The sequence below is a fragment of the Parasteatoda tepidariorum genome, chromosome 1 (assembly GCF_043381705.1).
Source record: "Parasteatoda tepidariorum isolate YZ-2023 chromosome 1, CAS_Ptep_4.0, whole genome shotgun sequence".
Classification (NCBI taxonomy): domain Eukaryota; kingdom Metazoa; phylum Arthropoda; class Arachnida; order Araneae; family Theridiidae; genus Parasteatoda; species Parasteatoda tepidariorum.
The window spans coordinates 5,116,802-5,135,498 of NC_092204.1; the positions used below are offsets into that span (position 1 = coordinate 5,116,802).

An 18,697-nucleotide genomic window follows, 5' to 3' on the forward strand; every position below is an offset into this window, starting at 1 on the left:
TATTTAACTATCAAAGAAAAATAAGTGAAATTTAATTTTGCTAACATTAAATATTTTAGTCATCTGTATAACGAAAATAATTAATTGTTTCTTAATAAAAAGTGAAATAAAAAATCATGTATAAAGCAGTTAAATACAAATGAAAGTTACGCAATGCAGCAGAAATTCCATAAGAAAATTTAAACCAATAGAAAATTTAGAAGAAGAAAACAATGAGAATTATGAAATTAATGAAAAATATAAAAATGTCATTTTTATATTTTTCATTGTTTTCTTCTTTAAAATTTTCTATTTGTTTCATATTTTTTAATTGACTTAAATCATAATCTTAAAAATTACAATATTTTCTAGTGATATTGCATTTTTTTAGACATCCTGTCTTTTATGTGATGATAATATATTATGGTATATAATTGTTTGAAAATGTTAATGATGATTAATTTTTTTTCAGGTTAAAGCAATGACTTATTATTCCACGACTAGTGCTTCATTTGTGCCATTTAGACTTCTTTCGATTGTTGAAGATGTGGATAAAAACAGGTGATTTTCTTTTTTCTTAATTTCTGAGTATTATTAAGTTTGTTATTTAAAGAGGTTTTTTTTAAAAAATTTCAGTTTTGTATAATGATTATAATTTAAAATTTGGTTTGTAATAACATTGCTTTTATTCTAAAAATTATAATCTAAATTAGTTAATCATTTTAAATCCAAAAACATGTATTTTATAACTATTTTTGTTCTCACAAGTTACATTTTTTATTAACTTCTTTGCAAAGTAACTTTAGAAAATTTAGCCTCTTTTAGACCTTAGCAAGTATGCCAATTTTAGCATAATTTACAATGCATGTCAAAATATACTTTTTTTTAAAAATTTATTTTAAGGGATAATATTATGGATGTAAGAATAGTCTATTCAATGGTATTTGGTAATATTTTTCTTAAAAAAACTATCCAGAATGAAAATTGATTTTATGATCTTTTAATTCTTTTTCATATTATTCTGTAACTACTACTATATTGCAATGCAATGCAATGGAAAAATAAAAAAAAAGCTAGAAACCAGATGATTTTTTTTTTTGGAAAATTTTACAACAAAATTTATTTGTGTTAATCTTTGTATTTGTCAAAGAAGGATTTTTTAAACAAATATCTATAAAAATAGCTGTATTTTTTTATTAATGTATTTTCCTTGCTACAAGTAGGATAAATAATTTATTATTAATAATTCTTCTAATAAGCCATTTATATATATAAAAAATAACAGTCTGGTTTCCAAAGTTGACAGCTCACTGATCCTCCTAAATATTTTAAATGGCCAAATCAAACCTCATAAATTTTAAAATCAAATATTACTTAAAACATTTATAAATTATCCAAAGTTTACAACTATACACGCCAATAACTTCACAACTAACTCACTGAGTAAAATATTACTCATTTTATTAATGTCAGTAAAAAAAAATGAAATCAGTATTAACAAGCAATGTACCGTTACCCTTCAAACTTTGGCAAGGCTGTGATTTATTAATTGAATTTTGGTAACGGTTACCCAGGTTCAAAAATAGACACTTGAATAATGAAACTTTTAACAATAAAAAGTAAATTTTATTATAACTATAAATTAACAACAAACACAATCCCGATCATTTCCAGATGCCTTCATGTGCACTCAAAATTTCAATTTATACACTTTTAAATTTCCAAATGGTTATTCTCAAGATAAAACTTTTCGATAAAAAGCACCTTTAAATTTCATATGCATAACATTAAATTAATTCACACTAAAAGAGACATTTACGAAANTCCAAAGTTGACAGCTCACTGATCCTCCTAAATATTTTAAATGGCCAAATCAAACCTCATAAATTTTAAGATCAAATATTACTTAAAACATTTATAAATTATCCAAAGTTTACAACTATACACGCCAATAACTTCCCAACTAACTCACTGAGTAAATTATTACTCATTTTATTAATGTCAGTAAAAAAAAATGAAGTCAGTATTAACAAGCAAAATGCCATTATATTCTGTAGAAGCTTTTCCAGGGTTACAAATTACAATTAACCTGTAGTTACTCATATTGTTATTGCTTAAGAGAAATTTTTTAATGTATATGATAGATTATGGATATGATAGAGATATTCCACAATCTATTACAGGGCTGCCACCCCACAGGGAAAACCTGCAAAGTACAGGGAATTTGAAAATCACCTAAAATAACGGGTAAAATACAGGGAATTTTGATTCTTTCTTTATGAACTGGGAAAATACAGGGAATTTTGTTCCTTATTTTTGTCTTTTAAAAAATGGTGACCACTCAAAGCATAATTTATAGGATATTTAAGCATGATATTTCAATTAAAACTAATAAATATAGTTAGCCCACTATAGCTCACACAAGAGCACAGTAACTGTTGTGTTTCCTCTTAATATATTGTGTATAATACATACAGGGAAAACACAGGGGAATTTTTTTTTCGAGATTTGAGTAGCAACCCTGTATTAACAATATGAAATTTTTTTTAATGAATTATTTCGGTATCACTACAAGTTTTCATTGCAATATTTTTTTAAAAATAATCTAATGATTGTACTCACTGGTTGTGCTTGCCTACCCTTTCAAGTTTGCTTTGCTATTTGAGCACATTTTGCTCTTTCATTATACACTAGTTTATTTTAGTTTAACTTCATATACGGTAAACGCTCACTATTACGATATCCAATACAACAATAACCCCCTTTATTGCTTTGTGGTCCCCCCAAACTTGCATATGAATTAATGTCATGCTCCTCTCAATATTGCAATATTCTCTGAAGCAATAAACCTCCATAAAACTATTCTTTTTCTAAATTTCAACCTTATTTTCTACATTTATTATTGGTTTTCAAATAATGTAAAAAACCTTATTTTATCATCTTTTGCCATTTTCCCCATCTTTTCTGACAAGAGAAGACTCAGTGCTGACCACCCCAAGAGCTTCCATTCTTAAGAATTGCTTCCCTTATCTCTTAAGAAGTCACAGATGTAACATTCCTATCTGATATCATTTCCTTCATGTTAAAAGCTGACCATGAGTCACAAATGACCACAAGCATCATCTGAAAGAGAATTTTTTCTGTAGAGGGTGGGTAGAGCACCATTCATAAATAAAAATAATTTTCTTGCTTTGGACTCGATGCATATTTTGTTGGTTGACTTGACAGCCAAAAAAAAAAATTAATAAACAAACAAAAATATCAGATTATTTTCAATAAAAATGTCTTTCAGGTATGTATATGACCTTATTTTCTGAATTTATTTCAATTGTTTTTAATACATNTAGCAAACACCCCATTTTTCGTGAAATGCAGGGGATCCGCCAGATATCACTGAAGGAAAAAAAAATTATTCATGAAAAAAAGCACTTTTTAAAAACGCCAGCTGAAAAAAGCGCCTTTAAAAGCTTTTAAAAACGAAATCTCCCAAAAAGCACCTTTAAGTACTTTTTACAAGCGCTACGCACCCTGTATAGGTAATACATATATAACATTTAAATTAAAAAAATCTTATTGTGTCCCCAAAGTATGCAGGTCCTCTATATAACAATATATCCCTCTACAACAATATATTTATTTCGTCCCCAAAATATTGTTGTAGCTAGGTTTTGCTGTAATTGGTAGTACTCTTTTTAAAGTGGAAACTTTTTCTTAGAAATTTTGTGAAACCTTTGATTTATACTTCAGTTCATTTGGACTGGGTAATTCATTGAATTTTCTTATCTACACTCAAAATATAAATTCAGTGTTTGGAGTTGCAACAGTTTAACATGTTTGGCACGGTATGACATTGATGACTGCCTCAGCTCATAAATTCAATAAGACAGTGCGACTCTTGCGTGCTACACTGCAATGGTAAACACATTGATATTTAAAATCCATTGTCTGCACGGACTATTCATAATAGCCACATTAATAAAATTGCTGTTGTGGCGGTGATGGTTTTAAATTAATTAGTGATAGTTTAGGTATCATCATTGACTTTTAGCTGTTACAGATACATCTTAATTTGGATGTGATATAGTGATAATTATATCAGAAAATGAATAAAGTCGTTTAAGAAAACATTTGATTTAGTAAGTTAATATTAGTTGATTAAAAATGGCCATATTTAAAGTATAAAAATAAAGAATAACCCCTTAAAGGGATCAGGCAAAATCAATTCTGTTAAGATTGATATTCAATGGTTGGGACTGGATTTGCCAAAAATTGGAAATTGAAAGTGAATGAAGTGTTCCCAATGGACAGTTAGGAGCATGGGAAGAGATTCAAGGTTGGTGATTTATCTAAATATAAAATCGCCAAAAATAAAGCCAGCACTCCATAATCAATATTAGATTTTAAATTACTTTTGCAATCGCGAATCGCCAACAAGACTGTGAGAATTTGTATATCCATGCAACTGAAACATATTTGTGGGAAGAAATAAAGAATAAAAAGTTATAAATAGATTTTTGTTTTCGATTAGTCGCGACAGTGAATTAATTAGTCTCACATTAGTATTGAAATAAAAAATTAGCTCTTACATTGATCGATAAGAAAAGAATAAAATATTTTATATTCCCTTTTTATAAAATTTTTTTTATAAAAATTAGCTTATTAATTTAATTTAATTACAATTCGATTGAGAATGATTAAAAAATTAAGTTTAAGAATTTAAAGAAATTTTAAAAGGTAGGAAATATGCAATGCCATTATGGCATCACAATTGCTCTATACTTGTACCTATGATATTACCTGCTTATATTAAAGAACATAATTAAAGCACAAGTATAACTCAGTTTGTTGGTTTACATGAACATTTTCAACTTATTATTTCTGCCCAACTTATAGATCAGTTTCTTTCAGCACTTTGTTGCCAATGCGAAAAAAGAAGTTTCATAAACTTAGTGATATAGTGTTTTAAATAAATTCATTCTGTTATACAAGAATAATTACTTTTGATAACTAAAAAAACATATATTTTTTAAAGTTGGTTAATCTGATGTGTATTCAATTCATTTTAAATTAATTAATAAAAAAAGAAACACATTTAAAATTGTCACCATAATAATTTTTTTTCTATAGGGATTGTGATTTAACTCTACAATTGTCTTGTAATTTGCCATCTAACGTAGAAGCATTGAATGTTGTACTACATATACCTGTGCCATCTACTACTAGAAAGTATTTATTTATTTGTTAAATATTATAATCTATAATTTATTTTTAATCCAATAACTTCAAATGTAATTTTAAAATGAACATATATTTTTGCTTTTGTTCCTGATTATATTATTTTCCTGATTGATTAAGTTAAAATAATTTATTTTACTAGTATCCTAAATTTTTTTTTCTTTGAAAAAAATTCTATAATTTACATTATTTATATGCAATATGCTTTTTATTTGTATTTGTTTTCATGAATTAAGAACTAAAATTTATTTTATAATCCAATTACTTTAATTGTAATTTAAAAAAGAACATATATCTTTGTTTTTGTTCCTGATTATATTATTTTCCTAATTAATTAAGTTAAATTAATTTATTTTACCACGATCCTACTAAATTTTTTTTAAATCAATAATTTATATTACTTTTAAATTACTTATATACAATATGCTTTTGATTTGAATTTATTTTAATGAATTGAGAACTAAAAATAGAAAAGGTTTAAAGTACTCAGAAATCAGTTTTTTTTAATTATCATATCTATTTTTTTAATTATCATATCTATATCAGTATCTATATTAAACTGCTGTGATTAAAAAAGAAGAAGAACTGGAGTATATTGGAAGTAGCAACTATTGTAGTAACAGCTGAAATAGAGATCAAAAGGTCTCATTGATTTGACTTTCTAACTAATGAGTTTTCTATTGTTAGTCATCAATTTTTGAAAAGTGTTAGACATTGATTTGTACATTTTGGTTAAAAGCATGAAATAGGTCAAAGTTATAACAAAATTTCTATATTTTTATATTATGAGTATCAAATGAAAGACTGTGTTGGCATCATGTGATCTCTCTTTTTGTATGTGTGTTAATTTTGTTTATTTATTGATGAAAACATTCGGTTTTTTATGGATGGTGAGCTTGAGCCATGATGGTTCAGCTTATAGAGTGTTTACCTTCCAAATGAGGTGGAGTGAGTTTGAATCCCAGCGAGGACTGGTCGATACAAATTCCGCATCCGACTTGCACCGACCACAGTGCTGACGTGAAATATCCTTTTTGGTAGACAGATCATGCGTTAGAGCACCCTTGCCATCAAACTAACTGCGGGAGGCTTTCGTGGTTTCTCTCTCCATATAATGCAAATGCGGGTTAGTTCCATCAAAAAGTCCAACACGAAGGCAAATTGCTTCCCAATTCTTGGTTCAGTAGTTCCCTTGTCTTCTGGATAGAATTCAAAATTATTATACTATACTGAATAATGATTATACTGAATAATGATTATTATATTTATTATACTGAATAATGATGATGCTATCACTGCTGTATTTCTGATGTTATAACTTTTGTCCACATTATATTATATCCTCCTATGACACCATCCAGTCTAATGGACAACATTTGTTTCAATTTCATCATTTAAAAATATTTTTTTATGGTTTTTCTACTGTTTATTTATGGTATGTTTATTTACTGTTTATTTATGGTTATTTTTTTTAACCGTTTTTCTGTTTGTTTGCATTTACAAAGTGATTGACTATGCATGAAAATAATTAGATTCTCTAGTTGGTCAGAGTTTTCAATGATAACGAAAAAATATAATAAAGATAAGGAATATAATTCAACTGACACTTAGGACAGTTTTACGGCATAAAAATGTCTTATTATTTGAGCATAGTGGTTTATGTTTCATGCCCAAAATGTGAAAAACGATAAAAAATATCCTACGAAAAATTAAAATCTTTAAGTGGTAAATAAAAACAGTTAATTTATAACCTTATATATATCGATTTATAACAATAAATTTTGTTTTAAAACCGTCATTGAACAGCTGACCCAATTTTATGGTTTATGACTACTAATATTAAACTCCATAGCCATTGTACTTTTGAAATCCAATCCAGAAGACAAGGGAACTCCTGGATCAAGTACTGGGAGAAATTTGCCTTCACGGAGGACTTTTTGATGGAACTAAGCCGCATGTGGAATTCGTATTGACCTGCCATCGCTGGGATTCGAACCTGATTCCCTCATTGGAAGGTGAACTTTCTATCCCCTGAATGATTAAGAAATAGTGGAGGACTTTTTGATGAAACCAGCCCGCATTTGAATTACAAGAAGAGAAAAACGACGAAAAACTCCCATGGTTAGCTGGACGGCAAGGGTACTGAGGATTATTTTGCAAGGGGATGGCTGATCCGGTTACCACTGAGGTTATTTTATGTCAGCCCTGTGGTCGGTGAAAGACAGATGCAGAATTTGTATCAACCAGCCATTGCTGGGATTCGAATCCGGTTCACCTTATTGGAAGGCGCTCTATCCCCTCAGCCATCACGACTTATGATTACTGTATTGATAGTTAGTTGATAGCAGTTAATTGAATTGTCACATTTATCAGTTCTTCTGAGCTAAATTAAAATCAAATTATTTAAAGCTCAGGTCTCAGATGTATTCAAATGGTCAATTTTGCTTTTCGGAATCATGTTTAAACTGGTTATAATTGAACTTTAAATGTTACTTTCTGTTTTTTTTCCTGTAAAACATTTCATATAACCTTTCATATTCAACATAATTATTTTTTAGTGTTATGCAGCAATTTAGTATGTTTGAGAACAGTGCGGAATTCATACAAAAGCAAAGGAAGATTTTGTGGAAGCTAAAAAAGTTACCAGGGCAGGGTGAAGTTACAGCTAAATTTAAAGTAAGCTGTATTTTTTCTTTTTGCACATTTAAATTATTTTATTTTCAAACAGTTTTGCAAAGAGGTATGTTGATAAAATTTTATATCTAAAGCTGTCTAGTCCTGCTGAGTTAGCCATGCCTTGATAATTATCACTTCAGTCTTTCTAGTGTTAAGAAAACATGCTCAATTATAATAATAAATGGTTTAACAAAAATAAATACAATACTGCAATACATAACTTTTCAACAGAGGGAAAGATAATACTTTGTGCTATGTAGGCTAAATTAAAAAACAACATTAATAAAGCACGAATGAAAGTACATAAATTGACACACTATTGTAAGTCAATTTATGTGCTGTGCGCCAAATAATAACTTTTAACCAAATAATAACTGATTAACTTTTGATATAATGATCAGATCTTCACATTCTAGGACTCAATCTTCATGGCTCAAGAGGGTGACTTTAAATATGCTAATTAATTAGTGTAGACGATATTTTAAGTTATGAAATTAGATACAAAATATACTTTTTCTTTTCAACTGATTCGAATTTCTGACCTTCAAAATATGATTCCCATATTTTGGTCAGGTGAGCGTTCCACAGTGTGGATCCCTTAATGTTAATTTTACTTTTTTTGTATTTTGTTATATCTCGAGAACTTTTCAATCGTATTGAAAAATTTTGCACACAATTATGAAATTCGTTTATCCAAGGATAATTCCATGTTAAAAATAAATTTTATTAAATATTTATTATTTTTTATTACTCTTTTACTAATAGTTCAAAAAAATTGGAATTGTAAAGTATACAAACAGCTATAATTATTTAATGAAAAATAATTTATACGTTAGATTAACATAGAATGTATATGGAACTTCAAAATTTCTTTACGTAAGGGGCAGTGAAGAGGAATCCTGCACCTGCGAGAGTTCATTAATGAAAATAACGAGACCCTACAGAAAGCATTCTGTTAGAAATTAACAATTGTCATTCTGCTATCACAGTTCAGAGAAGATCTCATCAGCTTTACAATCAAGAACCTTCAAATGGAAACAACATACGCAAATGGCATAGGAGGTTTGAAGAAACGGGATGTTTGTGCAAAGGTAGCGGAAGACTGCCTGTTTCAGCTTATGGGTAGTGTATCTACCACTACAAAAATGCAATTCTAATTCACTATTATATAAGACATGTTAACTCGATTCTATGGTGGGGTACTTTTCATAGATGAAGGTTGACGTTGGGGATAACTTCTTTCTCACATTGGTGACCCTGATGTGATCTGAACATGCCTATCTTGAGAATAACGCCCATTTTGATCTGAACACCGCCTACTTCCATGGATGGTCCACATTGTACAGTTGACTTGCTACCTGTGACTGCGACATTGTCCACCTCCTCGCACTGTTGCTACTCAGTCTTGATCACACACAACGTCGCCCTATATGCCATCGACTGCTAATGACAACACAGGAGCTACCTCGACCGTGATCTTAATACAGCTCTCACGATCAACATGTTAATACAGCTGACCCGGCTTCTCACAAAACAGCAACGAATCAACTAGTGGTATCCATTCATTGAATTCTATCACAGCTATAATTCTGGTGGGGTGTATCTACCACTACAAAAATACAATTCTAATTCACTAGTGTCTATAAGACATTTTAACTCAATTCTATGTTGGGATACCTTTTCATGGATGAAGATTGATAACTCCTCTGTATGGTATGAAATGGACTACCTGTATACAAAATTTTGAAGTTCCTTCTACATTCTGTGTAAATTTTATCGATAAATATTTTTTATTTAATAATTATAGCCGTTTGTGATCGCTATATTCATTTTGAATTGCCCTGTATAATAAGCATATATAATAAGACACAAAACACACGTTTCAGCATTAAGTTTCAGGAATATGATGCCATTTAGAATTTCTATGACATTTTAAGCTACTATCTGTAATACTCAGGTGCTCCGGTGACTCCTTTAGTTAAGGCGCTGTTCTCATTGTTGATTGTAGAACTAGTGATTGGGTCCTGGTGGCTAACAAACAACCAGTTTGTACGCGCAGCAAGGTTGACATTAAATCTGTTGTGGCTTGAAATCCTGTTGCTAGTTGTGGTGTGGGAGTTTGGAGAGTGGGATATCAGTTCGGCGGGGCCCACGTCTTCTGACCAGGACAGGGCATTCGTACCATGACCGTTAAAAGATAGAGCCCTATAAATGTGGCTGGCTATTTGTCAATCGTTGGATGATGACGATTTATTATTATCCCATGCTTAAAATTTCAGTTCGTGTTAAAAATCAAGTCCTCCATTTTCCCATAACAAATCCATACCTCTGGTGGTACTGATCCAGGAGTTCCCTTGTCTTCTGAATTTATGTTCAAAATTACAAGGCTACCGAGTTGAACATTAGTAGTCGTAAAGTCAAAATTGGGTTGGCTATAACGGCAATAAAATAAAATCTATCCTCAGCAGATATTAAAATATCAATTAAATATAATGATATCAAATCGAATGTAACAAATATTTCGGACATTCACCAAAGCGACTATGTGATTGTTGACATTCTCTTGATTTCAGTCACTCAAAGTAACATGTAAATTGCATTTTCTTTCTTTTTTTTAAAAAAAAAAATTTACTTTAATGTATATTTTAAGCAGCAGGGGAGGATTAGCGCTTGCCTCTCAATGAGGTAACCCAGGTTCGAATTATAGAGGTGGCTGGTCGATTTGAATTCTACTCCTGCCTTGCCCTCACCACAGTGCTCATGAAAAATATCCCGAGTGTAAACTAACTGTGGTCCTTTTAGATTATTCGATAAAAGAAATATCTTGTTTTCACGTATAAAGAAGTTTTTTTCTTCGTTATAGCTTATTGAAGGCCTGCATGTTCCGGCTAATCGACTAGAAATAGGTCCCGTCTCTTTGGAATTTGAAATATCTAATACGACATGCTCGGGACTTTTAATAAGGAACCTGAAAGCTGAAGACCCGGCTGGAAAGCAAATTCTCATTCAGAAATGGGTCCGATATGTTACTGTAGCTCAATCCTATGTTTTCCTTATATGAATTGAAATTTTTTTTTTATTGTTAATTGTTATTTTAATAAAGTATTTATTTTTATGTGTGTCAATGAAACTATGAAAACTATATAATACTGTACATATCAGATATCTGAAGTACTTTTTTAATTGCAAACAAATAGAATGTTGTTGCTTAAATGTTCTAGTTCATTTACGTCGTACTAGAACTGCACAATGGGCTATTGGCAACGGTCTGGGAAACATCCCTGAAGTTGATACGAATACATGCTTTCATAATTTTGATCCTCTGCAGAGGGTATGGCACCCTCGCTTCGGTAGCCCAACGACATACGCGCGAAGTTGAGCTCTTTGCGGTATAACAGTTTATCGAGGACCAATACCACACGCCCTCGTACCCTAAGCAGACTGATCCAAGCGGTCACCCACTTGCACACTGACCGCAGCCAGTGATGATTGACTTCGGTGAACTGATGGGAACCGTGTCTTAACGATCAGTCCACTGCGGGACTGTTTCCTAAATGCATTTCAACAGTTTAGTTATTCAATAATAAAGTGATCAAATTTCTCACCTTATTTCCACTTTTAATGACTAATGCAAACGTTAGTAATGGTGGTCTTCATAGTTGTGAACATCACCTGTAGATGGAACTACTAGTGTCGCAAAAATCTTAGATGCTGGTGCTGACCTATTGCATTTAAGCCTGAGCAGAAGTATGGTAAGAAAATTCTCTCTGTATCCATCACACAAGATAATGTGCGCCATGTTGAAAGTCTAGCTGACTGACCAATTCATGCAAGGGAAATCTCGGGAAGAACAGCAGAATGGAAACTGCACTAAATAATTTCCATATTTTTGAAGTGTTGAAGACTCATCTGGAAAAAGACGCTTAGAAACTAATTCTTAAAACCCTAAACATATCCATAAATTCTAATCCAAATTGTAGATTTTGCATCAATAACAATAATGAAGAACTAATAAAAAATGAATCTCGTCATGTAAGAATTTTGATTAAAAATAATCAGTAAATAGACTGGAGTAAGAAATTAAGAGAATTTGCAGACTGGGTCGATTATCTCTAGAACTACTGGACCGATACAAATGAAATTTGATATTATGTACATACATTGATACAATACAAAACACATAACCATTCAACAATCGTAATGCACACGCATGATCGTGCGTAACACTAGTAGGAGTCAGAAAGTTCAGTAGTTCTAGAGATAATAGACCAAGTCTGCAAATTCACTAAATTTCTTACTCCAGTATTTGAGATTGGTCCACTTCTTTTTGTGCACTGTTTGCTTTTCACAAAAGCATTTATACCATATTCTATGGTCCCGCAGTGGACTGATCGTTAAGACACGGTTCCCAGCAGATCACCGAAGTCAAGCATCACTGGCTACGGTCAGTGTGCGGGTGGGTGACCACTTGGATCAGTCTGCGTAGGGACCGAGGGTGTGCGGTATTGGTCCTCGTTAAACTGTGCTACCGTAAAGTGCTCGACTTCGCGCGCAGGTCGTCGGGCTACCGAAGCGGGGGTGCCATCCCCTCCGCAGAGGATCAAAATTGTGAGGATTCGTGAGAAGCTCATCATCAGGGATGTTTCCCAGACCGTCGCCAATAGCCCATTGTGCAGCTCTAGTGCGACGTAAATTAACAACAACCAACCATATTTTATGTTGAAAGACGTTTTTGATAGACAATGTAAGGGCGACCAAAGCGAATAGTCGATAATATATGTCCGAAACAAGTTCCTTTTCTATCACTAAAAATCGAGGGGTCTCCCTGCTTTCTCTGAATTGTTCTATCTGTATTTTCTATTTGACAATGACTTATAAGCCTATATTGAGCACACAAGTCAGCAAATGTATGTAATTTCAATAAAATCAATCTAAAATTCGAATAACTGCACTTTTTTTCTGCCTTAGAACGACTTTACATTCACTTTTAATGCTTTCATACGAACTGGTTAAATCAGTTGTGCGCAATATGCAGTGCACGTTCCTTTAATCTATAACCTCGATAGCCAGGCTATCAAATATCACAATTCATTTGGGTAAGTCTTTTAGCAACAGTTTATTGTAATAATAAATTCTTGGATATTTTGTTATATTTATCTATTCTAATCAACTTTTATATAATTGATGCCTTTTGGAAAAAAAAAGGCAAAAAATCAATTATCATCATCGGCAATCATTTTTTTATTTCATAAGTAAATACAAGGAGTTAAAACAAAACATAATACACAAGTTCTAAGTTGAAATTTTTAATTTTTTTATGCGTGAAAAATATTTAATTTACTATCCCGAATTATCTCGGGCAAATGAAAAAAGTTAAATATTAGTCTTTGTATAGTTTCACATCTTCATAATCTGAAAAATCATCTGCATTACTTTCGCTAACGTCATTTTTTTTACTCTTTTTTTCTATGTATAATTCATCAACCATCGTATGTACTCATGTACAAAACACGTCCGCAGTCCCACAAACCAGCAAAACTCCCAAACAAAAATTGTTCAACCTCCAATCACAGCAGATAATTATTTTTTGTTTTGCTTCCGGATGAATAAAAACGTGATAAAACAAAACGTATTGACGAATTCTGCTATACCCGAGTTTACTCGGGATGATAATATTTGCAATGTATACATACCCGAGTTTACTCGGGATAATCAGGGAAGCGGTTAAAAATTGATTTGAACAATTAACAAAAAGACTTACAATAAACTAGGAGGCTTCGCTCCCTGCTCTCTGGTGCTCGCCAACCTCCGGAACTGCTTTCGCAGTTCATTTCGGATTGCTTCGCAATCCAATGCTCGCTCATTGGATACGTTCTTAACGGCTAGTTTTTGTATACTTTTTTGAATACTGAAGTTCCGAAAACTTTTCACTGTAGAAAATTCTAAACCTGTACATTTCAATATTAATTTGAAATTGCACACATATTTTGCTTAATCACGCTATTCTAAATTTCAGTTGTTGAGAAAAGTAACTGTTGTAAGTTTTGTTTTAAAGTCTTTCCCACCAGAGGGCTAAAGCCATGTGTTGTAAAACAATATGAAATAGTAGTCTGCCACTGAACGCCGGATGTAAAGCATCGGCTTTGATGAAGATAATTTTGTATTTTTAATTCTCTGAAGGGCGCCACCTTAATAATATGGAATTTGTAAAATAAATGTATATATTTTTGATTGTTGATGAAGCCCATCATTTTGTGTTTTCATCAGTGTTCAGAAGCAGAACAACTATAAGTTTTTTTATTTTATCACATAAATATAAAATGTATAAAAAAACAAAGAAAAGAGTAAGAAAATGAGTATAGTCCTAGAAAAAGTTAAAATTATAATATAGTATTTGTCAGTTAAAATCAGTCAGTTTCTAAATGTCAGTATTCAACCCCAAAACAACTTAAACTCCTCAAATTTAGCATGAAGTTGTAAAATGTAATGAAGGAGGGTAATAGCAATAATGTAAGTAGAAGTAAAGTTAGTACTGTAAAATTAAATCAATATTTTTAATCAATGAGCCAAGTTCTTCAAGTAGCTGGATAGAAGTTTTTTTTATTTAAAACTTTTTATAAAATTTCTTTAAAAACACAATTGTTAATCTGGGCATTTGGCGATACAACACTTATAGAATTGAAGGATTTGTTACGTCAAGCGCTCAGGTATCATAATTTTGATCTAGTTGCGCTTCTATGTCATGTTGATTCATGTTGCTAAGTTAACTTTCAAACATTCTACGGCTGACAACAGCATTTATATTTTTTTAGTTGCTTATTTTTATTTCTTTTAGAATTCGTTCTTTTTTTGATTATTTTTATTTCTTTTAGAATTCGTTCTTTTTTTAGCGAAATGTTTTTTAACATAACAGAATTCTTTGCCGACTGCTCTCGGTATATATGACGAAAATAAAGTAAATATTTAAGTGCTGTGAAAAGAATCTTATTTAGTTGTACAAAGTACTTCTTTAAAAATGAAAACTGTTGCCACCAGCGGAAAAGAAATACAGCCAAAATTTGGGAGCCACGTAAGAGAATTATGTATATTAGATAGAATATAATCATTCAGAATCTAAAACAATAGTTTATATTAAAATTTTTGTCAAAAAAAAATTTTTTTTTTAAAAGATTTCTATCGAATCTCTTAGATCAAAGTAGTACCGTAAAAAAAAAAGAGACGAGTTAATTAAAAGAATGATTTCCGAAAGATAAAATGTTCCGTCTACTTTGAAGTCAATTAATTATCCAATAAGCGAGATAACGAAGTCGCTCTGAAAATGAGGTTGTGAATTTGGTGAAACTCGTCTCTCGAGGTTTGGTTGCTAATTTAAATAATTGGGAAAAGAATGAATGGTAAAAATGAGAATTTTGTTTGCGAGAGTCGTTCTAAACAAGCCAGTTTATTCGATAAAATGCTGAAATTTTTCATTAAGTTAATGGTATTTCTTTTTCATAGTTTAATGTCTAAAATATAAGGTTTTGATATAACTAGTGAGCAGTTAAGAATCTGGAGCAGAATTCTTTCGAAAATTAATAGTTAGAGATGTATTTTAGTTTTATGGAAATGTTTCATAACCGACGTTGAACAGCCGACTCAGTTTTGGGTTTACGACTATTTATACGATTACAGGGGGGATCCAGAAATTTTTCCTGGGGAGGGTCATAGACTCAGATCCCCCCCCCCCACATCTAATNATCCCCCCCCCCCACAATTAAGTGTTTAAAATTTTTTTAATTATCTTTTTTGAAAGAAAAACTGGAATTTTTAATGCTAGTCTTCTCATAAACAACAATAAGAAACAGTAAGAACAGAAACATAAGAGAACAATATATAAATAATTCAAGTATTCAAAATTTTTAAATAATAAATGTAATGGGTTTCTTAGAAACTTTGGCAAATCTGCCAATAATTTTTTCAACACCCAAATCAAATTCTCGATGAATGTGTAACAATGCGAGTCCATTAAATCGTTCGTTAAGTTGCTCCAAGCCAAGTTTTGAGACGTCGAAGACTTGGAAAGGAACGTTCTGCTAATTAAAATTCTCAACAATATATTGATTGATGGGTACAAATCGATGTCACAGGCATTAATAATCTTGGAAAGATCGTTGGGTACTTCAAGTTCTGCTTCTGTTTCGCGTTGCCATTTTGCCACCCAAAGACGAAATTCTGTTTCGACAACTTTTACGGAAGCATTTAAGATTCTTATAAAACTCGGCAGTTTCACGAACGGCTATAAGATCTTCTTCTGTAACAGTTTGACGAGGTAAAAAAAAACTCGTAAATTAAAAAGTTTCATCCCTTCCGGGGAAAGTCTGTCNACGGAAGCATTTAAGATTCTTATAAAACTCGGCAGTTTCACGAACGGCTATAAGATCTTCTTCTGTAACAGTTTGACGAGGTAAAAAAACTCGTAAATAAGTTTCATCCCTTCCGGGGAAAGTCTGTCATTTAAATCTGTTAAAATATTATCTAATAAAGGAATATAAATAGCCTTCCGAAAATATTCTTCTGGAGTCTGGTTTGGCTGATTATTATTTCTTTGTGTTTGTCGAGAAACTAAACGTTTTGGTCGCAGCTCTACATTTAATTGTTCAGCAACATCTCGATCTTCAGAAAACAGTTGCTGAAAAACAGTATCGGCCCTTTTGCCAATATTGTTTTTTAGTATTGTTTCTTTCTTTCTTATTTCTTTCGTAAACTATCAAAAAAATTATTTATTTTTTTTTTAAATTTTTTTTTTTGCCGGCTGTTACTCGGTTCACCTCATTAGAAGGCAAACGCTCTATTCCCTGAGCCACCACCGCTTTTTGGAAATGTGTGTAACTTTCTTATATTAACCACAAAGAAAATGCTTAAATTTTTAGTTATATTTTGAATCTAAAAAATATTTGGAAAAAAAAAGCACCAGTTACATATTTTAAGAGTATTTTGAATAGTTTTTAGTACTTGAACAGCTGGTTTATGTTGGCTGCATAATTCTTGACTTAGACTTTTAATTTTTTATCCAACCCAAAAACCTGGTTCGAGCATTAGAGCAATCTCTTCTACTTTATTTCTGATTTTTTTAATAGAGCTAAACCCTACTTGCATTGCTTGGAGAAGAAAACCACAAAAACACCTGGCAATATTTTGTATCAGCGCTATAATGTACTGAAGCAAGGAGCAGTATATGAAGTATTCAGGCATAGGTATTTGACTCAAAATAAAAAAAAAAACTTCTTCAAACCTGCTTAATAACTATTTGTGTTGTTCTCTATCATGCGATGCATGAATGTGGCCCATCCTATAAATGGGTATCCGTGGCAGAGTGGCGTGGGTATTGTTGCTCACCTCCGTAGCTTAGGTTCACAGGTGCCCCCTGGGAAACGTTAAATGAGCAACACTTCCGACTTTTTCCGAGGTGAAAATTCAGTGCCTGCCGTAAAAAAAAGAAGATTTACGCCATGCTTTAATTTTTTTAATATTGAAAGATTGCAGTATAACGGATTAATACAGGTAATTACGGTGGTCAGTTTAGTATGTCAAAATTAAAGAGTCGTCGCAGAAAAGAAAATGCGAAATGCTTAATGAAAAGAAAATTGGATTTAAAAACGTGTCGCCATTTCGGCGAGTCACACTGGCCGTAGCAAATCTCTTGTGCTTTCTTTTACCAATGTTTAAGAAAAGTACAATTTATTCCTCTTGGCGAAATTTCTCTAGTTCCCAAAAACTTGGCTGCTGGTTGAAATTAAATAAATGGAATACTTAATCTCGTTAGGAGAAGTACAATAGTCTTTATTCTTCTTTGGGTATGAATTGTCAAGATTTATGTCTCTGTCATCGAGTGGATAGAATCCTGAGACACTTTTTGGCGAAGTAATTTTGAACTCTTTGGAGATTCGATTGCCGATAGCGTATATCAACGGTGAAACAAGCTAAGTCGAAATGTTAGCTTCTTTTTTCAGAAACGCTTTCTGGTTTAGAAAGAAATTCTAGTTAAACATCTATTCGTTTCCATCCAACCACGCGAGTGATTTTAACATATGTACAGTGCCCTCCCCCCCCCCCCCNCCCCGAAAAAAAGCGAAAAGAAAATGGAACTTAGTAACTTTTGGTTAAATAGAACTTTTACGTACTACTGTAGCACTAACTCGAGTTTGATTTTTAAATTTTACAGCCATTTTCATAATTCTCGAAACTTTGTGAGGAACTATCGGTGTGCTAACGTTTGCGAATACAGTCCTTTCTTTTATCCGTTTGCCTGTAAAGCTTTAAATATTCCAGCCTATATTCTTTGGTTTTGGCCTGTTCCGCCTCGGTAAGTTTAGGCCTCGGCTTCCTTTTGTGACCTTGCTTCAGCTATTTCCTTTTCAATATATTTTCGTCTAGTCTAGGCCACCTGAATAATTTTTCATTATTGGTGGAGATGTTTTTGCTGCGAAAATAAACCAACCATGGAGAGATTTTATTTTATACTATAACCGTCGTTGAACAGCCGATCCAATTTTCTGAATTTACGACTACTAATGTTCAACTCATTAACCTTGTACTTTTGAACTCAATCCAGAAGACAAGGAAAGTTCTATATCAGTAGCCCCAGATTTATGATTTGTAATGGGAACATGGAGGACTTTGTGATTTGACCGATTTACCATGCGCCAGTCACCATTTACTGCACGGTGAGTTTTCAGCCGGCGGGGATCGAGCCCACGATTTTTTGAACATGGGCTCAGTGCCCTACCAACCAGTCTATCCTGACTGTTTTTGGCATATTAAAATGAAG

At 32.0% G+C, this 18,697-nt stretch overlaps 1 protein-coding gene across 1 annotated transcript in view; it reads left to right on the top strand.

The window, feature by feature from the left end:
- The window catches only part of LOC107450493 (AP-4 complex subunit mu-1), a 28,256-nt gene extending 17,251 nt beyond the window's left edge, over positions 1-11,005 (top strand). Inside the window, exons 10-13 of the mRNA XM_043050608.2 lie at positions 452-540; positions 5,107-5,205; positions 7,773-7,890; positions 10,754-11,005. Of these exons, the coding sequence (XP_042906542.1) occupies positions 452-540; positions 5,107-5,205; positions 7,773-7,890; positions 10,754-10,951 (504 nt within the window). The 3' untranslated portion in view covers positions 10,952-11,005. The remainder of the gene's footprint in view (positions 1-451; positions 541-5,106; positions 5,206-7,772; positions 7,891-10,753) is intronic.
- Positions 11,006-18,697: the final 7,692 nt, after the last annotated feature.